This window comes from Symphalangus syndactylus, chromosome 3 (genome assembly GCF_028878055.3).
Source record: "Symphalangus syndactylus isolate Jambi chromosome 3, NHGRI_mSymSyn1-v2.1_pri, whole genome shotgun sequence".
Classification (NCBI taxonomy): domain Eukaryota; kingdom Metazoa; phylum Chordata; class Mammalia; order Primates; family Hylobatidae; genus Symphalangus; species Symphalangus syndactylus.
The window spans coordinates 142,298,998-142,326,377 of NC_072425.2; the positions used below are offsets into that span (position 1 = coordinate 142,298,998).

At 47.7% G+C, this 27,380-nt stretch overlaps 1 protein-coding gene across 6 annotated transcripts in view; it reads left to right on the plus strand.

Moving 5' to 3' along the window:
* The window catches only part of PKNOX2 (PBX/knotted 1 homeobox 2), a 290,540-nt gene that overhangs the window by 231,875 nt on the left and 31,285 nt on the right, over positions 1-27,380 (plus strand). For all 6 annotated transcript variants that reach the window (XM_063635619.1, XM_055273622.2, XM_055273628.2 and 3 more), the window contains 2 exons: positions 11,424-11,595; positions 23,730-23,918. In XM_063635619.1, coding sequence (XP_063491689.1) covers positions 11,424-11,595; positions 23,730-23,918 — 361 coding nt within the window. The remainder of the gene's footprint in view (positions 1-11,423; positions 11,596-23,729; positions 23,919-27,380) is intronic.

A 27,380-nucleotide genomic window follows, 5' to 3' on the forward strand; every position in this document is an offset into this window, starting at 1 on the left:
CTTCCACCCTGTGACCAAAGAGTGTCCTGGCTCCAGTGAAGTTGACCCTGGGGCTTAACCCTCTGCCTTCCCTGGCATTGGGCTTGGTCATTCCTGGAATGTGCTGGGTGAGGTGGCCTGAGAATGGTGTGGGAGACATGCAGCCATTCCAAGCAGAAAAGTTAGGACCGGATGCTTTGTGCCAGGGCCTCTGGACTACTAGGTGCTGTGGGCAGATGTTCCAGGCTGTGTCCTTGGCTGGGCTTTGTGGGATGGGGGTTCTAGCAGATAGTCCCTGCTTTTTGAAGCAGCTGGGTTCACTGGCACCTGAGGTAACATCTAAGCTGCTGACTATAGTCAGGGGGGTGATCCTGCTGGAGCCATAATCTGAAAAGTGAAACCATGCTCAGATTTCCTCTGTACCAGGCAAAGCCCATTCCCTGCCCTTTCTACGGGATCATAAGGCCTCCCGTGCCAAGCCCAGCCTTACAACTGCTGCTGACAGGCCCAGAGGCTGCAGCTGTCTTGCTCAGGGAGCAGGTGTGCTCAGGAGTGTGGGTCCTGCTGCTCCCGCGGCTCACCGGCCTGGTCTAGGTAGAGCTCCATTATCCAGGGTCCCCACCAAGACAAGAGATCCAGGAGTCCTGACATCTGATGAATTTATCCTCACAAGGTTATATTAGGATTCAGTGAGATAACCAATGCTAACAGCTGGCAGTGCTTGGCACACAGAAGGCTCTTGGTGAATGGTAGCTACATTCATGAAGAAGGACTACACTGGGTCTGTCCCCCTTACAAGAAGGAAGACAACCAGCAATTGGGCCTCCTGCTAGTGCAAATGATGTGGGGTGCGGTGGGGTGGGAGGAGAACAGAAAGCTGGGGCCATGAAGGTTCATATGGCCAGTGGCTTCTCACCGGGCCTGAGCTAAGCCAGCTTGCCCATCTTTTAACCATAGTGCCACTTTCTGCTTTTCCTGGGCACTGATCCATTTCATGGTTGAGTGGAAAGAACCTGAACTGAAAATTTAGTTTGCATTCTGACTCTACCATCAGGCAAATCATTTAACTTCCTTAGATAAGCTTTCCTACCCCACAGGGTAGGCATCAAACGAGGAAAGGAGAGATCTGCAGAACTGTTAAGGCCTCTCCAAACACACACAAGTATTATTACAACAGGAGGTTCTTTCGGAAACTCACCGGATAAAGCAGAGATTCTCTCATACAGCAACAGTCTCGTGGCTCCCAGGGTAATCCTGGAAGCTCAGTTCTTGGACCCCAGGATGTGTATGACTCAAGAATCGTAGAGAAAAGGGGGAAGGCAGATGAAGTGAGTCCAGTCACTGCTCACAAGTAGTACATGGGAGAGAGGGGAGAGCACACGATTTGGAGTTTGAATACCCGGATTTTAAATCTCAACTCAGTTACTGCATAGCCTGATGCAATCATTTAACCACACAGCACATCCGTTTGCTAATGACTGAAATGGAAATGAGAAGCCCGTTGGGGTACCAAAATGTAATAAGTACATATAAGAGCACTTTACAAAGTGCCACCAAGTGTGTGTGGGTGCGTGTTTAGTCCTTGACTGTGACCAAGACAACATGGTTAGGGCTCACCTCCTCACAGCATCTCTTCCCCTTGAAGTTCTTTCTCTAGGGGGACTGGCTGAATTTCTGGTGAGTTGGATGGAATCTCTGACCGCCTTTCACTAGCTGCCTAATTTCAGGAAAGACACTTATCTTTTCTCTTTTGTTTATAACTTTTATTTTAGGTTCGGGGTGCAGGTGCAGGTTTGTTATATAGGTAAACTCGTGTCACGGGGGCTGTTGCACTTCTCTTTTCACTGCCAGAGTCACCTCGCCTTGTTCTGAAGGGGCTGGACGTGACATCCCCACCAGGTCTCATGTATCAGGCTCTTTGTATTTTTGCCCTCGCAGAGCAGTTTTAACTTTCACTGTGTTGAGATTTCACATAGATGTGTTTAATGTGCCGGGAGGAGTGTGTGCATGCATGTGTCTGAAGGGAGGAGGGCTGAGCAGACTTCAACCTGCCCTGGGCCCCACACTTGCTGGGAATGGACCTGTCCACCCACCTGGGGGAGGAGAGCTGGGCTGGAGCCCAGGAGCCCTGACAGATGCAGCTCCAATTTAGCAACTCAAAGAAGTCCTCTCCAAGGCAACCCAGGCGAACACACCGCCCACTGGGCAGGACTAAAAATACACCCGCATGGTTTCAACGTCACACCTGAAGTAAAAATACATCCAACCAGGGGCCGCTGGCTCGCTCCCACCCCCCTCTGTTCTCTCCATCTGGTGCCTTCAAGGGGAGGAGAAGCAGAGGGCTGGACAAGCACCTTCCTCCCTTCTCCCTCCCCTCCCTCTAAGACCTCACCACCCTCTCCGCAGGCAGCCCCCAGCAGAGCCCCAAAGAAGGAAGGTCCTTTCGTAGCAACTGTGGCTAGAAGCTGCCAGATGGCAAAATCTGTTCCAAGTCCCCCTAGTATGGATGGATTCTGAGCCTGAAAGAACTTGAGGATTGTATCTCAGAACCTTCATTCCAATAGTCATTGCTTACTCCACTCATTCATTCACTCATTCCCATTCACTGATTCGTCAAAATGTATTGATCCTCTGCTGTGTGCCATACACTGTGCCTAACCCTTGGGAGTTCAGAGAGAGAGAAAATGTGGTCAACAACTGGAGGAGCCCACCATGCCGTGAGGAAGACAGACCTGTGCTCAAACGACTGTGCTTAGTAGAGTTTAAGAAGTGTCATAAAATAAATAAAAATAAATTTCTATTGGCAGTCCTTTTTCGGTTAAAAGAAAATGAGGTTCGAAGTTCTGATAAATTGTAAGATGTCTCTCCCCCTCCTCTTTCTGGGCCTCTATTTGAATTGGCATGTGGGTTTGTTTTCCCAGCCAAATGAGTCAGTGGAGATGGGAATATACATTTATTGGAGTGGATGGTGTCAATGTTGCCCTGAATTTAAAAAGTGCCCACGCACCATTCCAGGGAAATGGAGCAGGCATTAATTGATAGTTTACTAAGTGCCAGACACTCTCCATGTTTCTTCATTTAATTCTTACAGGAACCTGCATGGGAGGTGTTATCCTTGATGAAAGAGGACACTGAGGCTCCAAAAATTCAGTAACTTACCCAAAGTGTAGCTTATTTCAGACCACCCAGCTTCCCATCCTAAATTGTGAGTGAGGTCAAGGAAAGAACCCCTAGCATTTGCTGTGAGGGCTCAGAGGAGGCAATAGTTTCTCTTGCAGGAGAGACCCATGAGGGGAGCCTGCACAGAAGGCATGTTGGCCTGGATGCTGAGGTCGTTGGAGGGGACATGAAGAGACACAGGAGCAGGGAATTCAGGTGGAAGGAGCAGCGGGAAGAAAGTCATGGGCACACGAAAGCAAAGGGCAAAGATGGGCATAGGAAGGCGCAGAAGTTTGCTTTCCACAGGCTGCTGAAGGAGAGTAGTGACCATTCCAGGGACCAGGGTGTGCCTGCCCTCTCCTTCCAGCCACCACCTTTCTCTGCTGAGTCTGTCTACAGGGGTGTCCAATCTTTTGGCTTCCTTGAGCCATATTGGAAGAAGAATTGGCTTGAGCCACACATAAAATATACTAATACTAACAATAGCTGATGAGCAAAAACAAACAAACAAAACAACAAAACAACAACAACAACAACAAAGCAAAAGAAAAAATCTCATAATGTTTTAAGAAAGTTCACGAATTTGCATTGGGCCACATTTAAAGCCATTCTAGGCTCCATGCCACCCATGGGCCATGGGCTGAACAAGCTTGGTCTAGGAGAGACACTGAAAAGAGGCTGAGGCCACATGATGAAGAGCCTGGAGCGCCCATCTGCGAGCACTGGCTTCATTTCACCGGCATCCAGGAGAAAATTTACTGCACTCCCCTGAAAGGGCACTTGTTGTGGGCCTTCTGCAGTGAACAGATGCCCCAGGAAGGGGTTAGGGGTCTGTTTGGGAAAGTGGTTTCTAGGATACTCTCTGGTTCTGAGATCCCAGTGGTCTCTGGCCTGGGCACTAAGAAATAAAGGCTCAAAACGCCAGTCCTCAGGCAGAGTTTCTGGAAAGGCGAGCTTTTGGCAACTTGACAGCCACTGTGTGTTGGTAGGGCGTAGGTTGGTAGCCGGAACGCCACCGATCCCTGCGTGCCCCACCTCACCCCACCCCACCAGCCAACAGCCTTGCGTCCTCTGAGCAGTGGGACCCTGGCCAGGCCTCTGGTCCTGCTGGCCCAAGCCTGAAGATGTCCACCAAAAAATCTTGTTCTCCCATGCATTCCACCTCTGGATCATCCATCCTTGGCCCAACGGGAAGAAACAGAGGCTCTGTCTCCCCCGTCCTCATTGGAAGAAGCAGTGGGGGTTCAGGGATGGGGTGGGCACTGACCCTGGGCTTCCCTCTTCCCACCTCCAAGAGGGTGAGAATGGCTGTAAGGAAGGTGCAGAGGGAGCCGGGGGGCTCCAATGTCAGTCACAGGAAAGGAGGTGGATGGCCCAGGCAGGCAGCCACACACTTGGCTGGACCCATAATTGAGGTCTGCAGTCCTGGCCAAGGTCACAAGGGAAGGGACGGCTGAGAGGCTTAGAAGGGACAGAGTGGCATGACTGTGAATCACAAAGTTTATCACCCAGAAAGAGAACTCAGCATTCACGTCTCCCCTTGCCGGTGACCACCCTCGCCCCCACTCATGGCTGGTGCGGTTTCTGTCTGCATATCCGCTCTCTGGCTCCCTTGTGTTTTGCATCTTCGCCTCTCTGAAGCTCTGTATTTTTGCATTCTTTCTATCTTCTTTTCTGTCTCTGCTTCTGTTTTCACTCCTCCCCTAAGAAGGAAGAAATGTTTTATTTTTTAAAACAAACCAGGTGGTCCAAAAAGAAAGAAAGAGAAATGAAAAAGGACCCAACTACCTTTTTTTTCCTTTTTCTTTTCTTTCTTTTTTTTTTTTTTTGAGACAGCGTCTCAATCTGTCGCCCAGGCTGGAGTTCAGTGACGCAATCTTGGCTCACTGCGACCTCCACCTCCTGGGTTCAAGCAATTCTCCTGCTCAGCCTCCCGAGTAGCTGGGATTAAAGGCACATGCCACCATGCCTGGCTAATTTTTTGTATTTTTAGTAGAGACAGGGTTTCATCATGTTGGCCAGGCTGGTCTCAAAATCATGACATAAGGTAATCCACCCGCCTCAGCCTCCCAAAGCACTGGGATTACAGGCGTGAGCCACCACGCCCAGCCAAGGACCCAGCCATCTTTTTTGGAGTCCTTTTAATAAAAAGAAATTAGCCACAGCCACATAGGGAAACTTTAAGTTATATATGAGCATAAGAGTTACCAAGGAAGTTGCGGGGTCCATTCCTGAAGGCCTTTAAAAATGTTAGGGCAACCTGTCAGCCCAATTTATGTTAAGAATTTCTGTCCTGAGGTGGGGAGGAATACGTGGGCTTTGTTGAATCTTGCCTGCCCCATGATGCTCTCCGAAGCTTTGGTGTTGATTGAGGGGTCTCAGCCTCTCTGTTGCTAAGAGAGAGGGTGGTGCTAACCTCTGCACAGGGCTGCGGCCAACATACTGCCCTGTCTCTAATCACCTCTCCCGGGGACAGCTGCACACACCTTGGCCTCAAACTGGGCATTCCAGACCAGCAAATTTGGGTGATGTAAAAAACACGAAGGCAGAAATGTCAGAAGTAATTAAACCAAACGATGGCTTAAACCCCTGTAGAAATCAACACATCCGGTTTAATCACCTTCTTAAGCTAGCACAAGACTGCAATTCTGTGGAGAGGGGTTCTTTCTTTCTTTGGATCGTTAACAAGAACTGCATATCTTGAGTTTGATTTTAGTTCAGATGCTCCTGGGGAGAGGTGATGAGGGTAGGGGGTGGGGGGTGGGATGGACTCAGAAAAGAGAAAAGAAATGATAAAATGTTATTCGCGATCATCTCTTCTTCCCCTCTCCCTGAGCTGAGCTGCGTCTCCCTCCTGCCTGCCTCTGTCCGCACTCCTGGTGAAGGCGCCCGCCCTCCCAGCACCCAGGCGGAGGCGCAGTGCTGAATGTGCTAAATTAGGCCATTAGAGAAATTCATTTCTCTTTATTAGTCTGTGTCAAATCCTTTTTATTAGTGGCTGGAAACGACCTCTCTTCTGCAGTAAAATGTCATGCCAGTTCACTCCTTTTATTTGTTCTGCACTGACGAGGCTCAAACTCTCACTGAATTAGTGCAGAGAGATTTATTTCCTCCAAATTTTGAACGGCTTAAGAGAGATTGGGGTGGAGGGGGCGGTCGGGAGGGAGGTGACATGGGGGGAGAAGAGCGAAGAAGGGGTCTGGGAGGGAGAAGGTGAGCTCTTATGGAGGTCACATGTCCTCAGCTCTTTGGATATAAAGTCTAATGACCATTCCTCATATCCCACTCATCGTCATCGACACTCGGCACTGGAGACCAAGTGTCCACATCTCTGCTTCTAGCCCATGGAGGATATGGACCCACAGTGGAAGATATCTGGACAACGGGAAGAAGCACTCCTGAAAAACCATTTTGTAGTGGGACACACTGAGGCTCAGGGAAGGCCAAAGTCTCTCCTCTAACTGGGAATCCTTCTCCCCACCCATCCCTGGCTCACACAGGGCCATTTGTATTGCAGGTGGCTTTGATGGCAGCTCTCATGGGCCCTGCCCTCAGGGTGGACCCCCAAGCCTACAGCTGAGACTGCTGGGAAAAACTTTTCCAAAGTGGCTGCCAGCCTCCTCTCATGCTTTAGGGGGTGATGTTGGAGGGTAGCTTAGAAAATATAGGTCAGCCTTTAGGCTGGTACAGGCTGGGCACCTGGGGAAGGGGAGGTGACTCTCCCATAACCGTGTTGGGAACAGCTCGCAAGAAGCCCAGGACCATGCTGCAGCCACAAAACCCATGGAGTCGCTGGGAAACTGAGCCTGTCTCTCAGTGGGCAGTGCAGTGTCTCAGGGATCCCCGTGCATAAGGTAGAAGGTAGTGTCTGTGTTTATCAAGTGAGCCAGGTGGATGGAGCATGGGAGCCACAGGCGCCCCACTGACCACGACCATGGATCACAGGAAAAGCTGTGGGTGATCTCAGATGCCATCTGAGCTCTGAGAGAGCAACAGGGCTCTGGGATGGGGTGGGAGGAGCCAGACGCTGGAGCCTGGGGAGGCTGGGGTAGGAGAAGAGAGGATCTGGGGGCTGACAGTACTGCTGTCTGCCCTCCAACCCTGACTGCTCAGTCCTCAGGTTGCAGAGCAGCTGGAGAGAGGGTGCCAGGCTAGTACCTGTGAAGTCTGCCCTATGCTCCATGGACTCTTAGTTAACTTGGAGGGAAGGATGGGCAGCATGTTCCTTTCTTCTGAGACAGCAGGAGCCACAGAAGACACCCCCAGATATGCCCCCACATCCATACACATAGCCATTCTGGGGAGATCTGACACCCGGAAGTGAAGGAGGTTTAGAAGACCCTGGCTGTGGTTCTGCAGAGGAGGTGCATGTTCCCTGCTGTATGTGACAATACCTCCCACCCGATCCCTGCAAGCCCAGCTCTGTCACGAGGCACCTCATTATCTGACTCCTGCTGCCTTTTCAACTTCATCTCCCTCCATTCCCCACCTGCCTACCTGGCTCCAGCCACACTCGGCTACATTTTGTTCCAGAAACATGCAAGCTCATTCCTGTCTCAAATGCCTTGCTTTTTCTCCTGCTGGAACGCCAATCCCTTAGCTCTTTGCGTGACTACGTCTCATCATCCAAGGCTTAACTTAAATGTCACCTCCGCAGAGAGGCCCTCCCTGACCACTCTAAGAAAAGCTGCTCCTCCCTGCAGAAGCAAGGACAGAAGCAGAGATCACCCTCCTCTCCCTACCGAAAGCCTAGTGCTAGTAGCTGGGGGACACAGTCGTGGCAGATCTCTCTTCCTTACCCCACATGCCACTCACACTGTGTACATAGAACACACCATCCCTGTACACATACACACATATTGCATACAAACAGCACAGAGAACGTGCACACTGTGCTCACAGCACACAAAATCAGCACCCCAGTTACATACACTACCCATCTGTGCATATATACAGCATTAGCACAACACTGTGTGTGCACACAATGAAAACACACAGGACCCCACATAACACTTGTTCTCATTGACAACCTGCATACAACCTTGGTGCACACACATGCATATGCACGTGCACACACACACACGCACACACACACTTTGTCCCCTCCCTCCAACTAACCAGTGAGAAAGGAATGTGCGGTGACCACAGCTGCCATGGGGTTGGGGCGGGGGCTGCACCCCCACCACCTGGCACGATGCTGCGGATTATTAGTTCCTGGTAATTTAGTGCCCTTGTACAGAGTCGATTTGTGCCTTTCATTCCTAATTGATCTAGTGGCTGTTTAAATGGCAGCAGGCATCTGTTGAGAGTAGGGAGGTTCATAAGGCGCAATAATTCATAACACCGTCTGGAATTTGCCTTTCATGTCCCTCAGCTAAACCACTGCAGGGCTCTGCTTAAATTACAGCCACTGAGGCTTTCTTTGGTATTCCACTCAGGGCCAGGAGAATCTTGCATTAAACTGGGATCAGGTTAGATTAGACTATAATATGCTGCAGTATTAGTGGCTGCAAATGAAGACTTATACTGGAGTTTAACCCCTTCACCTGGTTTTCTCTTTGTCTTCAGCCGAATGGCTAAGCTAACCCATTGTTTTCCCTACCAGCTTCCTGGTAGATCTTTCCCAATGGATCTTCTGGCAATTTGGAGCAGCAAATAGGCCACCCTTAAATACTGACCCTTTTTTTCTGCAGACTGCACACCCAGTCTGCAGCCCTGGGGCCCAGCAGTTTAGGCATCAGCTTCCAAAGCGAGGGTTGGGGAGAAAGTATGCAGGCACAGGCTCTGCCAAGCCCAGCAGCTCCTCTGGAGCAGGAATTTCTCTTTTCCTCCCCCACTACCCCTGAGTCTGAGTAGAAAGACCCATAAAATGCGAGTGTGAGTGTAGATGTGGGTACGCACTTTCTGTCTTTTTGTCCAAAATTGTTAAAATTCCAAGATGGATAGGCTCCTAGGGGTTCCCCCACCCACGTACAAATACCATAGAAGCTAGATATTCAGTCCTTCTCTGTGTGCTTGGTCACGGTGTGCTGCAGGGGAGACCATGGTCTGTTTGCCTTACTTACGGTGTTCTCGGTAGGACGCGGTGGCTCACACCTGTAATCTCAGCACTTTGGGAGGCCAAGGCAGGCAGATCACTTGACATCAAAAGTTTAGACCAGCCTGGCTAAAGTGGTGAAATCCCCTCTCTGCTAAAAAAAAAAAAAAAAAAAAAAAAAAAAAAAAAAATTATTTGGGCATGATGGCGGGCACCTGTAATCCCAGCTACTTGGGAGGCTGAGGCAAGAGAATCACTTGAACCCTGGAGGCAGAGGTTGCAGTGAGCCAAGATCATGCCACTGCACTCCGGCCTGGATGACAGAGCAAGACTCTGTCAAAAAAAAAAAAAAAATGGCTTACTGTTTCAGTATGGTAGCCACTAGCCACATGTAACCTCTTAAATTTAAAGTAACTAAAATTAAGTAAAATTAAAATTTCAGAGTCCTAGTTACAGTAGCCATATTTCAAGTATCCATTGGCCTCCTGGGGTTAGTGGCTGCCATATGGGGCAGTGGAGATTGCAGAATATTCCCACCATTGCAGAAAGTTCTGTTGCACGGCGCTGGCTAGACCATCCCCTTGGGCAGAGGCATGGGGGCCAGGTCCAGGTCCAACACACATTCCTCCTCCTTGCCCAGCAAATGGGATTACCTCAAAAAAAAAAAAAAAAAAAAAACCTACATTGCATAGTCCCAGGAGTCTGGAGAGACAGACCAGAGAGGGATGTGCAGATGCATTTTTGGAACTGCAGTGGAAGGGAATGGGACTCTCTGGAGTCCAGCGTCAACAACCCGTGCACTCACATGCACACATACTGTGGAAATAAAGGTGCTGTGGACTTATACATGCAAATACGCCTATACACATATAATATATATATTTACCAAATACTTTTTGAGATCCACATACATCTAACTAGACTTTGGACATACAGTGATAAATAAAGTGAGCTAGATTCCTGCCCTCACGTAACTCACAGTCTAGTGAGGAAGGCAGACAATAAAACAAACAACTCAGGGACTATCAGTGTAGGTTTGGCGGTGAGGGAATGGGGGTCAGGAGTCAGAAAAGCTTTCAAGAGTTGCTGATCTCCAAGATAAAATCCACAGAGCCAGGCCGGGTGCGGTGGCTCACGCCTGTAATCCCAGCATTTTGGGAGGCCAAGACAGGCGGATCATGAGGTCAGGAGATCGAGACCATCCTGGCTAACATGGTGAAACCCCGTCTCTACTAAAAATACAAAAATTAGCCGGGCCTGGTGGTGGGCACCTGTAGTCCTAGCTACTTGGGAGGCTGAGACAGAAGAATGGCATGAACACAGGGAGGTGGAGCTTGCAGTGAGCCGAGTTCTCGCCACTGCACCCCAGCCTGGGCGACAGAGCAAGACTCCGTCTCAAAAAAAAAAAAAAAAAAGATCCATAGAGCCATTTCGGTAAACACTTTGGCTCACATCTAGATGTCATAGAACCCCCCACCCCGACCACCACACACACCCTCTTCACTCATTGATTCCTGCATTCACCAAATATTTATTAAGTGTCTGCTATGAGCATGCATGCCAAGGTCTTAGGGATATCAGGATCACTAAGTCAGGTAGAGTCTTGGAGGAAAACAGTGAGCAAATGATTTGCATCACGTAGTGATGTAAATAATCATTGCATCATTGTGTGATGACCTAACACACTGAGTCTACCAAGACTCAGGACAGGTGGAGACATCTGCCCACCATGTGTGGATGAGTCTTCAGGCTCACATATGTCTCCTGCATGCACTTGCAAGCACACAAGTGTTTGTGCACATCTGCCACCCTTAGCTGGCTCCAGAAAGCCAAGAATGGATCTATGACCTACCACGAATGTTCACCTCCAGGACTTCTCTGGACACTCCCCACATTTCCTTTCTAGGTTGACTCTCAGCCAGAAATGGACACCCACTTCTTGGAAGGTTTATAATCCATCATCCCTCCCCAAATATTCATGCAGTTTATCTGACCAAAGAGAAAAGGTAGGCGACCAGTGGATAGGGACAGGAGCCTCTGAAGCCCACAAGCTGGAAGAGTGGACCCTCCTTGCCAAGGCACAAAGTGCTGCCATCTAGATTGACCATAGGGACTGGGGATGTTATCAAGGAGTGGGACCTTGGGAGAAGTGACGGGAACGTGGGCAGGGGAGCCTGGTAGCTTCTGAGCACAGGTAGCAGCACGGTCTCTGTGTGTGCGCATGTGTGAGCTCTTGATGTCCCCGCAGGCACCCTCTTTTCCCGCTCCTGACGCTGCTGTTTGAGAAATGTGAACAGGCCACCCAGGGCTCTGAGTGCATCACCTCCGCCAGCTTTGATGTGGACATCGAGAACTTTGTCCACCAGCAGGAACAGGAGCACAAACCCTTCTTCAGCGATGACCCAGAACTGGACAATCTGGTAAAGACCCTCCACCCTCTACCCTGGCTAGAGTCTTCCTACCCTCTGACCCCCTTCAAAATGCCCTAGAAATAATCCTTTAATTTACCAACAAAAGGTTTTGAGTGCCCACCATGAGTCATGCACTAGATGCACCAGTCTTGCAGCCAAGAACCATTTCTAAGTGCCTTAAGCCAAGAGTTCCATGCACAGGTTTTGCTGCCAAAGTTCTGCCCATCTATGCTGAGGGTGGCACTAGCATCTTAGCACCCACCCTTTTACAGTGCAGACAGGAGGAAAGAAGGGTTGTAGCAGCCAGAACATCTGGGGTAGCTGTTCTGAGTCCTGGAGTCCTGGCATGTTAGCAAATCTGTCTTGGGCTGTCCAGAGAGGAGCTAATAGTTGATGTGCTACTGTATGGAGGATGAAGGTAACTGATGTTGGAGCATATTAATCGAGAGAAAGACCTGACATCGATGTGCTGAGGAGACCAGTGGAGGACCCGTTCATTCTGGGGACAGGGTAGATCAGGTTCCCAAACCTAATTTGTCAACTAGAGCATAACTACAGTTTTATAAAAATACATATTTCTAGGCCACACCACCTCGGAATTGTGATTCAGTGAGTTTGGTGGGAGCCTGTGAATCTACATTTTAAAAAGTTTCCTGGGCAGTTGCAATTGTCATTAGGTTTGGTAACCACTGAGTTGGATGACATCTGAATTCTTGTGTAGTTCTGGGAATTCTGCGGAGAGAGCAGTAGAGAGGTTGCTCTGTTTGTCCATTACTCTAACTAGTCATCTTGGAATTATTAACCACAATTCTTTATTTTTGTGGGTGGATTACCCAGGTTATGCACAGTGAATTTGGAAACTCTGGAAAACTCTCCCCCACAAATTGATTAATGATAGTGCTGTCCTCTTGCATTTAGAGTTTAACTGGTACCTACTTCCAAAAGGGAAACAGAATTAGAAAAGAAAAGGTGGTTCCAGAAAGGAAGAAAAAGAACACACACACACACACATATGCGCGCGCACACACACACACACACACACACACTGCATCTGCAGAACAGGTGTAACTGGCTTTGGTATTCTGTGCTGTGAATTATCCACACCACTGCCTCTCTCAAGAGCTGAATATGTGACTGTATGGAGTCCAGAAGAGCTGCCAGGAGAGCCCACCCTGGCCTGAAGCTTTGTGAAGTGTCATGATGGGTGGAGTGTTTGAAGAGCAGAGGAGGCCCTGCCAGAGGATAAGGGCTCACTTGCTGTCGGGAGGGTCAGTGAAGGCATCTGAGAGCCCCAAAGCCACCTTTTCTCATCCTGGGGCATCCCTTTCCCTGCCTGGGATTGGCAGCCCCCTTCCCGGGAGGCGGGCCATTGTCTCTCAGGTCCCACGGGAAAGCTGCCCTGTGCAGGTGCTCCAGTTGCAGGCTGGTTTTGCGCTGCCCTGTGCTCTGGCTGATCAGAACCATAGACTGCAGTTGGGGAGCAGATCCTCACAACCTAGACCCATGGCAGCCAGGGGGCCAGGAGATGCCACAGCCATTTCTGTAGGAGCTGGGATGGACCTGGGGGGCAGGGCCCACTCCCTTCATTTGGCTCAAAAAGAAACTGAGGCCTAAGTTGGTAAGGAAATATCGAAAAGTAAACTGGGTAGCTAATGTGAAACAACTGATACCTTCTTAAGAGGGAGGAGTTCTGGGGGAACAAATTCCTCATGTCCTGTCCATCACTACCTGCCAGGTGAGCTCTGGAAGACCCACCAAGAACAGCCTCCCATCCTAGCTCAGCCTGGAAAACGCCCAGGTGGCCACCTCCATGCTCTCTCCTGGCCAACATGATGTAGGTTCCCCAGGGTTCTGTTCACTCAAAGAATCATATTTAGAATCAATCCAACAGAACTTGGTTGCGTGTTTGCCACATGCCAGGCCTGACCCAGGGACGTGGATGCTGTGGAAGCTGCCCTGGTGGCCCCACACTGCCAGCGTTCCCTGGTCTTCCATCTCAGGCACTGGGCTGGGAGTGTACAGCCATTGGAGCAATCCTTGGACATTCCATCTACTTGGGTGCACCTGATTTCTCTAGTTGAGTTAGCCATGGTCAATGACTGGTTGATTGGCTGATGATGTAAATGGAGATATTTGAAAGAGCGCTATCCAAGCCTCACCACTACTATCTGTGTGATTTGGATGACTTAACTCCTTTGAAGCTCGGTTTCCTCATCTGTAGATCTAACACACCTGTCTCGTGTGATGGTCATACAAAATTAATGAGATGGCGCTGGGAAATGGCCTTTAAAAATGCCTGGCATCTGGAAGGTTAATCTCAAGTGCAGGGCCCCTCCGACAAGGTGCTCCAGTTCCTCAACCTCATATCCTGGCCACCAAAGAGACCTTGCAGCCAGGACCCTGAAACTTGATGTGGGGAGTCAAGCAGTGCCCCTTGTCACCCCCACCCCTGGTCCTGTGTCAGGAAGGGGGAGATAAAGAGGCCAACCACCGGAGCCATCATTAGAACAAGAATCATGTAGCCAGCACAGCCGAGATGCACATAATTAGAAATTAGAAAAAGGTCAGATCGCATCATTATCAGCTCAATCAGCTGCCGAGTGCCACAGCCAGTTAATTTGGCATCTGTATTTTTTACAACCCTGCACACGTAGCCCGACGGACTGTAACTCTTTATCCGGACAGATATACTGCGCAGCCGAGCGGGGACATAAAATGAGAGACCCCAAGCAAATGAGCTGAGATAATTGAGAGATTTATTTTTTATATATGTGTGTGTCCGGGCGGCTTTCCTTTGCCCTTGAATATTGACTTTCATAGGGATTGTCAGGAGGGCACTTGGGTCCCCAAAAACTTTGTCCCTTGGAAGTTCCTCTCTCCCCCAGGGTCCTCAAGCCCCACTTGGGCCCTGCTTTCTCCCAGGCCCTGTAAGCCTGTGGTCTCCAGCCCCACCAGCCCCCCATTTGAACTCAAATCCTCCCCATCCCCAGCTGGCTGCCCCCCGTCCCCCAAGCAAGTTGCCCTGTACCACACTCCCCTGTGTCCCACAGTCACCCTGGGCTGCCCCGAAGATCAGAGAGGTTCCCAGATTGTAGATTTCAGCGGGAACTTCCCTCCCTGCATTAGCCACCTGCTCCCACAGTACCTCTACCAGAGAAGAAACAGATTCATAAACCATTAGAGGGAAAAGCCCTAGAGAGGGCCGGGCACAGTGGCTCACGCCTGTAATCCCAGCAGTTTGGGAGGCCGAGGCGGGCAGATCACATGAGGCTAGGAGTTCGAGACCAGCCTGGCCAACATGGCGAAACGTCGTCTCTACTAAAGATACAAAAATTAGCCAGGTGTGGTGGTACATGTCTGTAGTCACAGCTCCTCGGGAGGCTGAGGCATGAGAATTGCCTAAGCCCAGGAGGCAGAGGTTGCAGTGAGCCGAGATCATGCCACTGCACTCCAGCCTGGGCAACAAAGTGAGACTCCATCTCAAAAACAAACAAACAACCCTAGGGAGAAGCACACCCTATCTCCTTTTATAGCCTGGGATGTAAGTTCACAGAAGGAAGTTACTTACCAGGACCAGAACCCAGGTCAGCTGACTCCTGACCCTCCCCTCTGCCCACAACATCACACCACCACTCCTCCTTCACTTGCAAATAAAAGTGCCCCCGATATCTCTTTCCCTGCACCCACACTCTACCTCCCCATTTCCAGGGGACGAGGGTGGCTTTCCACCCTCATGGTGGTCAAGCTGCAATGCCCCTGGCTGGCTCCCCTGGGAAAGGCCGGCTTCATCCTTCACTCCCTCTACTCCAATCCCCACAGCCGCAGGGGCTCACCAGGACGATTCCTAAGCTGGGCCCACAGATCCCCTCCTTGGGCCCACCAGCCTCTGACTGGCAGTTGGTAAAGTTTGTAAAATTTGCAAGTTCCCCAAAACCCTTTGAAAGGTAAAAGCTTTTGTTTTATAAAATCTGATTTACGGGCCCCCAGTGCAGGGCCAAGGTTTTATATATTATGCAAGATTTCAAACCGTGGCTGTAAAACGTACGGTTTCAGTTTCATGCATGGAATTTTTTTATGTGTAAATTTTTTAACATTTATGGGGCACGTTTTAATGAGACTCTGGTGTGGCTCGAGGGACAGATTACGGCTGCCTGACCGCAAAGCCAGCTCTAAAATGGGGCCCCCCAGGCCCCTGGGCCCACTCTGAAGAGGCAGGGCCAGAGGCCGGAGGCTGTGGATAAGCAGGCACGTGAAGGAATCAGGCCAGAGCTCTGGGCCCAGAGGGCTCAGGCCAGCGGCATTCAGAGACTTAGCCACTTTGGCCTTCAGTCCAGGCTCTCTTTGCCTAGACAGGAGCAGAAAATCCCACAGACACCAAGAAAGAGAAAGGAAATGGGAATCATCAACGCTGGTAATAATGAACATTTATAGAGCACTTACCAGGTGCTGGGTACCGTTCCAACTGTTTTACATATATTATCTTATTTAATCCTCTTTCTAAACCCACAAGGCACATGTTACTATTATCCCCATTTTAAGAGGAGGCAATTGAGACAAGAGATGCAGTCACCATCACGCAGCTGGTCCATGGCCCAGGCAGGAATCAAATACAGTGCAAGACTCGCACTCCAGTGACCACACCCAAAGCAGCTCCGGAGCTAATATCTTCTTCCATCTTTCTCTGGGCCAGGTCTTGTTTTTCATTTTCTTCTAGCCACATCTCATTTAACCCACAGTGCAACTCTGAGGAGTCACTATTATTATCTTATTTTCCAGGTGAGGAAACTACAGCTTAGAGATTATGTAAATTGTTCAGGGTCTCACCATAGGTGGAAGACCCAAGACACCCGAGACCTAAAGCCCTGAGTGTCTTCTTTGCTGTTTAATTCTCACAAGAGCCCTGTGAAGTAGTTGTTATTATCCCCATTTGACAGAGGAAGAAATCAAGGACTAAGAACCCTATAGCCAATAAATTACATAGCTGGGATTTGAACCAAGTGGATCTAACTCCCGAAGCCCACCCTCCTTCCTCGGTACCACTGCTTTCCCAAATTCTGAGGCCATCAGAAGGAGAGTGCCAGGTTATTGACTCCAAAATGATTTAACTTGTCCTGCGTGATGGTTTCCACAAAATATTTGTTTTGTCCCCGAATCATCAGGCAGTTCTCCAGTCACTGGTATTCACCTTTTTCTCATGTCCCATTTCTTGTTCTAGTGACCCCACACTTCCAAATGATCAGGCCAAGCTGGCCTGGTCTGGAAAAATTCCTGATTAGATTTGAGCGTTGGCAGCCACAGTGACCCACAGGAAATATCATAGCACGTTAAGGAATGTGTGTTTATAAATTCCTTCTTCTGTCCGTGAGGGAGAATAGTTCCAGCTTCCCAATTTGCAAAAAGGAAGGAGAGGGTGAAAGGAATGTGCCTGCAAAACAAAGATGCCTCCCTAATTCCTGCATGGAGCTGAATGGGTTCCGTAATCTCTGAGCCTCAATTTCCTTATCTCTAGGGGAGATAATATTGCCTGTGTCCCTGCGGTGACGAGACTCAAATGAGATAATGGAGAGAAAGCATTTTGTAAATTGTAAAGTGCTGTGTATACAAATGTTTTGAAAGGCAAGAAATTATTATTATCAAGTGGAAAGGCCATGATCCTACAAGAGAGGCAACCACTGAGAGAGGCATTTGATGATGGAGGGGGGACCACATTGGTATGAGGAATTGACATTTCTTGAATGGCCGCTATATGCCCAACACATTTGCATACATGATCTTATTCAGTTTTCACAACAACTCTAAAGTGTAGGTATTATTGTCATCCTAAATTTTGCAGATAAAGTTTAAACTACTTGTTCAAAATACCCAGGCAGAAAATAATCAGTGTGGGACATCAGACCATATGGCTTTATAGAAAATAAGAAGCCCTGTTTTTGTGTACTTTCCTGGGACTGTGAGACTTGTGTACAGTGGTAGGAGACGAAAATGTGAGGTTGTGTTTGTTTTGCCTTTTTGATACAGACTTCTTAGAAAAAGAGGGCTGAATCATTATTTTGAAAGAGAAGAGAGGGAAAGAAGCTGAAAGACGGAGCAACACCTGGGGAAAGGATTTAAGGATGCATTCACCGCATTTGGCGGTGATGTTAAATTAAGTGGCATTGTTATTGCTCTAGAAGACTTGGAATAAATTTTCACATGACCCCGATCATTTAGAAAAATAGTTTAATAAATCAGAATTTTCTAACTTAGAGACAAAAATCCAAAATTGTAAACACAGGATAGAGGATGATTTACTAAACACAAATATGGGAGTAGAAAAGAGCCTGGGAGTTACTATTTTGTCACTGGCTGGACATAGAATAGCAGTAGAAAAGCCAATGGGATATCAGACATTATTAGAAGAGATTATTTTTACAACTTGCATGCATTTGGTTTACTGTGGTTTATAAAGCATGTTTACATCATTCTCTCCTTTAGCCCCTTTCAAATCTTGTGAGTTAGAGATGAACATTATCCCCATTTTACACGTAAAGACACTGAGGCTCAGAGAAATCACGGAATTTGCCCAACGGCACCCAATTAACAGAGAGCGGGCTCGGACGCAAATTCAGGCTGCATGACAATGAACCCACAGTGTTCCTGCCCTGCCAGGCAGCCCCCTAACCTTGATGGTGTTGCCTACCTTTCTAATATTGAACAGGTCCTACATATTCATTGCCTCAGAATACCATTATGATTTACTCTACCTCCTTAAATCTTTAAACCAATTCCATTAGCCCATAAAAAAGTAATCCTTCAGCTGCACTTTATTAGTCCAAAGGATAGGTCCACTTTTGGTCACTGTGCACCAGACCTGGTTTAAACATGCTATGCGTGTATTTTATTTGAGCAAAGCTCTTCTGAGTATATTTTACTTTTGTTTTACTTACCTGTATTTTCTGGTTTTATAAAGTAAGTATAAATTAGTTATATATTTAAAATAAATGAATAGATATGTGCACTCTTCTCTGTGTATGTGTGAATATATGTATGTGTGTGAGAAAGAAGGAAAAAAGAAAAGGAAAGGAGGGAGGAAAGAAGGAAGGGGGGAAGGGAAAGAGAAGAAAGGTTTAAGGAATGACGATCGTTTTTGTCTAGAAAAGAGAAAGTTAGGCCGGGCATGGTGGCTCACACCTGTAATCCCAGTACTTTGGGAGGCCGAGGCGGGCGGATCATGAGGTCAGGAGATCGAGACTATCCTGGCAAACATGGTGAAACCCCGTCTCTACTAAAAATACAAAAAAAAAAAAATTAGCCGGGTGTGGTGGCAGGCACCTGTGGTCCCAGCTACTTGGGAGGCTGAGGCAGGAGAACGGCGTGAACCAGGAGGTGGAGCTTGCAGTGAGTTGAGATCACACCACTGCACTCCAGCCTGGGCGACAGAGCAAGACTCCGTCTCAAAAAAAAAAAGAGAGAGAAGAGAAAGTTAATTGAACAACTTGTTCAAGTCAGATGCCTGGTCCAATATGTGGCATATAGTAAGACTCAATACTTGCTGAATGAATAAAATTAAATTAAAAAGAAGTTGCGTTGATAGAGGTCCTAGAAGTTCCTTGATGTTCTTGGTACCTACAGAAGGCACTTTACATTAAGGCGGGAGAGATTTTGATTGAATATAAGGAAAAGCTTCTTAATCAGCAGATTGAGAGAATATGGAGATGGTCTGAGGCAATAAAGTCATCACCCAGTGACCAGGAGAGGCTGGAGGAGAAGATGCAGCCTGTGTCCTGATGAGTTTGGACTGTGCAGCCACCTAGAGGCTGGTCCAGGTCATCGTGTGGGATTCATTCTAACACCATTAGGCGTGAATTGAGGGCAGAAGTCCTGGTAATGTTCAGAGAGTCAGAAAACGTAAGGGACCTGACAGTCCAGCCCTCTCCGTGTGCACATGGAGAAGCAGGCACCTGTGTTGGTGAGGTGTTCGGACCCCGGGGGGCTGTGCCAGGAGTGAGAGATGGGAGATCAGAGCAGCCAAGAAAAGGCACATTACCAGGAAGGGTTCTGGAAATCCTAAATTTTAATGTCTCAAAAGCTATTTGGCTTTCTAGAACCCCATACTTGCTGTCACTGAGCCACTTTCTCTCAAACCATGTACTCATTATACTGCCACTTCCTCTACCTACATAATTCTGAGAGTCCATATTGAAAGACAAGGCACACAGGTCGGGAATGGGGCAACCTGGCTTCATATCACTCACCAGTTGTGTGACTCTAAGCAAGGAAACATAATATTTTTGGATTTTATTTTCTTCAAATGCAAAATATGAGCAATAACGGCACCTACTTAATGAGATGGTTGTGTGGAATAAATAAGGCCTGGAATGGGCTTAACACAGTGCCTGAGACATAGTCTGAATAAGAAACATTTGGGTATTATTATCAATCCAGCAACACATATCTGTTAAGTACCTTATCCTGTGCTCATTACACAGAGAGACATAGACCAAGATTTTCATGGCCAAAGTCAAGTAGAACATTAGGCAAGAATAAATCTTTATTAAGTACTTAACTCCACTTTGGGGTCCAAATGATCCATTCTAAAGTCACCATTTTCCTCTTTGCTTAGGATGGCTCAGTCTCCCTCAGTCTCAGCCCCACGGAGGTGGCACTTAGGAGGAGACCTTGTGACTGAGCCCTGCATGATGACACACAATCGCTGCTTTCTGTCTTTGAGTGACACTTGGTCTAATTTAGTACTCCAAAAACCCTTAATTAGTTGAGCACAATCCCTGCTCATCAGACAAGCCACAAGCCTAGCCCAGGGAATGTGGGCTCCCCACTTGAAATGCCAATGAGGCTCAGAGAAGGGTGTAATGCTGGCTTCAAGCCACACTGCTCTACACACACCTCACAGTCACAATTCTCTGGGAGAGATTTCCTTCCTTGTTTCCATCCCTTTTTATATTGTCCAAACTCTCCTCTAGGCACCCAGGAGCTAGCCAAAAACTAGGAGGGTGGGATTAAATAGAGATCCCATATATTGCTTGCGTCAACATAAATGGATCTGGAAAAGCAATAAGCATCGCTCGCTCCTAGCATTTTTTTCTTTTAATTTTGATATAAATGTAGATTCACATGCAGTTATAAGAACTCATACAGAGAGCTCCTGATTCACATCTTGTATAACCATAGCACAATTTCACAGCCAGGAACAATCCACCAACTGTATTCAGATTTCACCAGTTTTACATGCCCTCGTGTGTGTGTGTGTGTGTGTGTACATGTAATTAGTTCTGTGCAATTTTATCATATACTTAGATCTACATAAACATTGTTATAGCAAGGTACAGAACAGTTCCTTCCTCCCTCCTCCACTCCACCGCTGTCAACCACTAATCTGTCTTCCATCTCTATAATTTTGTCATTTCAAAAATGTTATGTAAATGGCATCATATAGTATATAATCCTTTGAGACTGGCTTTTGTCTCTCAGCAAAATTCCCTTGCAATCTATCCACATTGTTGGGCATATCAATAGCTCATTCTTTTTTATTGCTGAGTTATATTCCATGATATGGATGAATTACAGTTTCTTCATCCACTCACCCATTGAAGTACATTTGAGTTGTTTCCCATTTTTGACTATTAGAAGTAAAGCTGCTTTGAACAATTTGTATACAGGTTTTTGTAAGAACATAGGTTTTTATTTCTCTGGGATAAATGCCCAAGAGTACAATTGCTGGGTCATATAGTGCGCACATATTTAGTTTTGTAAGAAATTGTCATACTGTTTTCCAGAGTGGCTGTACCATTTTACACTCTTACCAGCAATGTCTGAGTGTTCTAGTCTCCAGTTCCTCACCAGCATTTGGTGTTGTCATATTTATTTCTTTTATTTTAACCATACCAATAGGTGTGTAGTGATATCTCATTGCGGTTTTAATTTGCATTTCCCTAGTGACTAATGACATTGAATATCTTTTCATGTGCTTATTTGCCATCTGTATATCCTCTTCAGTGAAATGTCTAATCATGTCTTATGACCATGTTCTAATTGGGTTGCTTGTTATTTTACTGTTTTGTTTTGAGGGTTCTTCATATATCCTAGATACAAGTCCTTTGTCAGATTTTTGGTTTGCAAATATTCTCCTCCAGTATGTAGTCTTTTCATCTTCACAAGGTCTTTTGAAGAGTAAACATTTTTAATTTTGACAAGGTCCAGTTCCTCACTGGATCATCTTTTTTTTTTTTTTTTTTTTTTTTTTTTGAGACAGAGTTGCGTTCTGTCGCACAAGCTGGAGTGCAGTGGCTCGATCTCGGCCCACTGTAATGTCCACCTCCTAGGTTCAAGCGATTTTCCTGCCTCAGCCTCCCAAGTAGCTGGGACTTCAGGCATGCACAACCACCACTGGCTAATTTTTGTATTTTTAGTAGATATGGGGTTTCGCCATGTTGGCCAGGTTGGTCTCAAACTCCTGACCTCAAGTGATCCTCCTGCCTCGATGTCCCAAAATGCTGGGATTACAGGCATGAGCCACTGTGCCTGGCCTGGATCATGCTTTTGGTGTCAACTCTAAGATCTCTTTGCCTCACCCTAGATCCTGAAGATTTTTTCCTGTTTTTTTTAAGAGGTTTATAGTTTTATGTCTTACATTTATGTCTTTGATCCATTTTGAGTTAATCTCATCTACGGTATGAGGTTTAAATCAAGATTCAGTTTTTGTTGCATATGGATGTCTAATTGTTCTAGCACCATTTGAACAACCCCCTATTGAAAAGCAATTTGGCAATATTTATCATAATCCACAAGAACATTCATAGCTTTTTTTCCTGTCAGTTCTGGGAATTCATCCTAAAGAAATAATGCAGAAACATTTTTTATAAAAAAAAACCTATAAGCTTAGAAAATATTCACTGTAACATTTTTTATAAAATTGAAAAATTAGAAGTAATCTAAATACCTAATAGGGGACTGGTTAAGTATGGCACATACATGAAATAATATGCAACATTTAAAAATACATTTACTCAATAACTTTCATCCATTCAGCAAATGTTTACTCCATATCCATATGTGTTGGTGCTGAAGATAATATGGTGAGCAAATTAGACATCACCCCTTTCTTCTCAAAGCTCATAGTCTAGAAGAGAGGATAGAGAAAACAATTCTGGCACTTAGAAAAACAGATTTGCTAAACTAGAGGGAAAAAACAGAAAACAAAATTGCATGCATAAGGTTATTGAAACTATGTTAAAATATATGCGTGTGGGAAAAAAATCATCATTCTGTAGGGCAATTGGATCAAAGACAGGTTTTTTTCACCCTGCTTTCCATACCTTCCATAGTATTTTCTTTTTATGATAATAACAGCAGTAAAGAGCAAAGCTTCAATTGCAAAATAGCTTCTTGCCATGAAAAGGTTAAGAATGTCCATTTGAAGAGGCAGCAGGCTCCCATACAGCAATCCAAAGGGCATGGAAAAGGCCACAGCAGACAGTGAGGTAGCTGGTGCCCAGCTAAGTCATGCTGGATTATTCAGTCCGTCAGCGAGTATCCACAGAGTGTCCACAAGGTAACCGGTATCCCATGAGGCACTCAGAATGCTTGTTTAAGAATAGACAGTCCCTGAGCTCTAGAGGCACTTATAAGAAATTCTGATCTCCGTCTTCTTCATGCTTGCCTGGTCCTTCACACCTCACAATGTGCTACCGTGTATACGCCCTCATACAACACTCGCAACAAACCTGTAAACTTGTCAGGGAGAATATAATTATCCCCATTTGTTAGCCACTAAGGCACAGAGAGCTTGAGCAACTTGCCCAAGCTCACACAGATAGTAAATGACAGGCCCGGGGCTTGGACCTGGCCTTCCATCGCTAAGGCCAATGCTGTTCTCAGAATATCACAACTGCCTCAAGAACAGCTGTGATAACAGAGGGCTCAGAGCAAAGGAATAATTAGCAGAGAGCCATCATTAGAACTGAAGTCAAGGGGATGAGAAGGCACCGCCCACCACTTCTGGGCCTTTTGGCCAAGATCAAGTGTAGGAAGCATGAGCTAGGGCAGGGTGTAGGCTCCCCTCCCCTGGGGTGCTGGGGGCTGGGGGTCCAGGCAGTGAGGGGAATAGGATGCAGACACCTGGGCTCACCTCTCCTCCCTCTCCGCAGATGGTGAAGGCAATCCAGGTCCTGAGAATCCACCTGCTGGAGCTGGAGAAAGTCAATGAACTCTGCAAGGACTTTTGTAACCGTTACATCACCTGCCTCAAAACCAAGATGCACAGTGATAACCTGCTCAGGAATGATCTAGGGGGGCCCTACTCCCCCAACCAGCCCTCCATCAACCTCCACTCACAGGTAACACCCAGAGCTGGGTCCCATCTCTTAAGCCAGGCTCCTAAGCCCAGCTCTGGAGCCAGGCGTGGAGGAAGGTCCCCTGGTGACCTTCATTGGGTTAGACCCACTGGGTTCCTTTGCCATGAGGGCCCTCCTCTGATGCACTCCTCTTCATATCTGTTAGGTCATCCCATCCCTTTTTTACACACACCCTGCCCTGCCAGGGCATTAGTATTCCCTTGAAAATGACCAGATCGGAGAGGGACAATGTCCAAAACCATTCCTGGCTTCCTGGCCCAAAGTATCCCCCAGAGTGGGCACCAGAGCTAAGGAGATGGAAAGCTCTCCTGGAGGATGAGCTGGGACTGGGCTCAGATATCCCAGCCCCACAGGCTTCTTAAGAGGCTGCGGCTTGCTGAGCCATCTGCGTTTCTGGGAAAGGGCATCTGGGGAAAGCAGTCATTCCCTGAATCCTGCCCACCTAATGGGTGAAGCCAGCTTCCCATGGGCCTGCTGCTCCCTAATCATTCTCCAGGCACTCACGCTACTCTGGCATCTCTGTCCCCCTAAGGTTCAGGGCCATGGTCAATGTCACCTCAAACCACCCTGTTCCCAGGTTCCCCTGCCACCTCCTTCCTGAGACCTGGGAAATGCAGAAATGCTGACTACACGCTTTGGGCAAGAATGGGCTTTCCCCTCCAGGGCGGCATATTTTCCCCAAACCTACAAACGGAGAACGCTGCCTGGCAATACCTTCCCACCCAACTCACAGGCATCTGCATAAGCCACAGGCTTGAGACTTTGTTCTCCTTCCACTGAGCCCCTGAGTCCTGGAAGACACCTGAAGAGTCCCCAAGGAGTCCTCCGTAGCCTCTTCTCGTTAAACAATCAGGCATGGGGATGCAGGTAAACTTTCTAGGAGTGAGTGCCGAGAGGTGCTGGAAGTAGTACCAAAGAAAGGCTGTGCCATTTTTGTCCCTAGACCCCTAAGGAACCACCCATGTACTCTGTCTCCCCAGATTGGTGGAGTCAGGGGAGGGGACAGGCTGACTTCTAGAAGGCCAGCCTCACTTTGCACATTTTGACAACAAGCACAAAAGATACACTCGGTATCACATCCAACCCACCCCAGTGGGCTCTTTGTGCGACTCAGTAGTGAGTACTGCCCAGGACATAGGGCAAGAAGTTTACTTCCTCTTCCTCTCGCTTGAAATCACCAAGTCACTTTATTACAGATCTAAAAACACCCGCCCGGGCTTCTGCCTGCTAATATTCTCTTGAAATAGACTCATTCCTTCAGAGTCTTATTGTACTTTCCCTTATGATCAAAATTAGCAAGAAACTTGCATAAAAGAGGACAATAATTGCTCAACGAGCATCTCGTTTGTAATTTATTAGTTTCTATTATTGTGGGTTACCATGGTGACGCTGCACAGTCCCGGTGATGGGAGAGATGCAAGATAGGAGCTGAGCAGGCTGTGAGGCCTCGCCAAATGGAGATGCACATTTTTATCAGTAATTTTCATGAAAATAATAAGTGAGGAGTTAATGAGATGGAAAGCCATCCTGTGGCTATTGTGAATTTTTTTTAAGTGTTGATCTAATTAGAATGCATCGGTCAGGAAAAGTAATGAGGATTTAGTGCCTCACAGAGATGTGAGGATCATATCAGAAAATTAGCACGAGTCTTTGGAAGTAATCAGGTCCTTGGAGAGGCACTGGATTTCCCCTCCTGGGCCCTCCAACTCCACCTCGAGCTCTGGAGCTGGGGGTGCACCAGGGTAGTGGGGGAAGGAAGGAGAGGCAGAGGGCTTAGCAGCCACCTCAGCCCCCGCAGGGTTGGAGGTCTGAGACTGACAAGTCAGTTTGCAGAAACAGGGTCACTGGAGAAGTGGGGTTTGCAGAAAAGGATAACGTGGGCTCTGGATGGTTAAGGTCTCAGAGATGCTGTCACCTGCAAAAATCAGTCCCCCTGGAGAATCCCAGCACTCAGCCTTCTGAGTTTGAGGGAAGAGGGAGGAATTTTGATTCCTATCACTGGAAGCATCAGATCTCTGCCTGGAAGTCAAGCTGGCCCCGGGGTGGCCACTGCAGAAAGGCCATTGATCAGCTGGGAAAGAGGAAACAGACAACTGGGCGTGGGTGTGGGGGAGGGGGGATGCCAGCGAGGCACTAAGAGAAAAGACACTTAGTGAGGTATTCCTACTTGGTATTACTCCAACTTGTCCCTGCATTTTCTCTGACTGCCACCACCTGCTTTGTTCTGGCTTCGGGGTAAATACGGTGATTACACATAGGCTACAGCAGGAGCTTCCTAACCTGCTCTCCGGGCCATCCCTCAGCCCACCTGCACACCCACGCATCTCTTAAGCTTCTGCTGCTGGATTCATCTTTCTAACTTTGCTCTTGTCATTCTCCTGCTCAGAAACCCTGCTTGCCATGCCCCTGGGGGTGGAAGGGAGGGCTTTCACATCTGTTCACCTGACATTCAAGGCCCTCCTAGGTCAGGCTTCAGCCTTCCTGGCTGGGCCAATCTGACTGTTCGGGGTGCTGTAACCATCATTCCATGCCTGTCTGTTCGGGTGAGACCTCCCTCCCAACCCCATCATCTCTGCATAACCAAACCCAGCTTCTTCCCCAAGGGTGGGAACAAGGCTGCTCACCCAGAAGGACTCCCTGACGCCCCATCCAGAATGGACGCTTCCTGCCCTCCACTAACCGCTGGAGTTTGCTGAGCCATCAATATGGCACAAGTCGCTCTGACTTTATATTATAGATGCTTGTGTTCATGTCATCTCCTATCCCAGATAACACTTTTTGAGCTGTGACAGTATTTTACATGTTTGAAATCACCCAATCACCTTATTATAGACCAAAAACAGCCATTCCCAGCCTCTGCCTGCTGATACTCTCTTGAAGTAGACTCATCGATTCAGATTCCTCGTGTACTCTCCCTGTGACCCCAGCAGTGGCTACCACAAGGTCTTGTGCAAGATAGATGGCCGGAAAGTATTTACTGAAAGAAATAATGGAATGAGAGAAAGAAAATTGGGGGGGGCAGGGGCAAGGGGAAGCCAAAGGAGGAAAGGAGAAATAGGAAGAAAAATAAAGGGAAAGAAAGCCAAATATGCAGGGTCAACATTCAGGAGGGAGGCAGAGACAGGCTGAAGAATTGGAGGAAAAGAGCAACAGAGAGAGACAGGGAGGCACACAAACGCAGGAAAAGGGAGATGATACAGAGAACGACGGGGCAGAAGGACAGATGGAGAGAGGAATGGCAGCAAGAGTGAAAGCAAGTGAAAGGACAATGGATGTGGCTCAGTGCGCAGCCAGGGTACGAGGAGGCAGGAAAGTCAGGAGGATGTGCTATGTGCTGCTCCTATTGTATTACTCCAACTTGCCCCTGCATTTTCTCTGACTGCCACTGCCTGCTTTGCTCAGGCTTCGGGGGTAAATACTGTAATTACACACAGGCTATGGCAG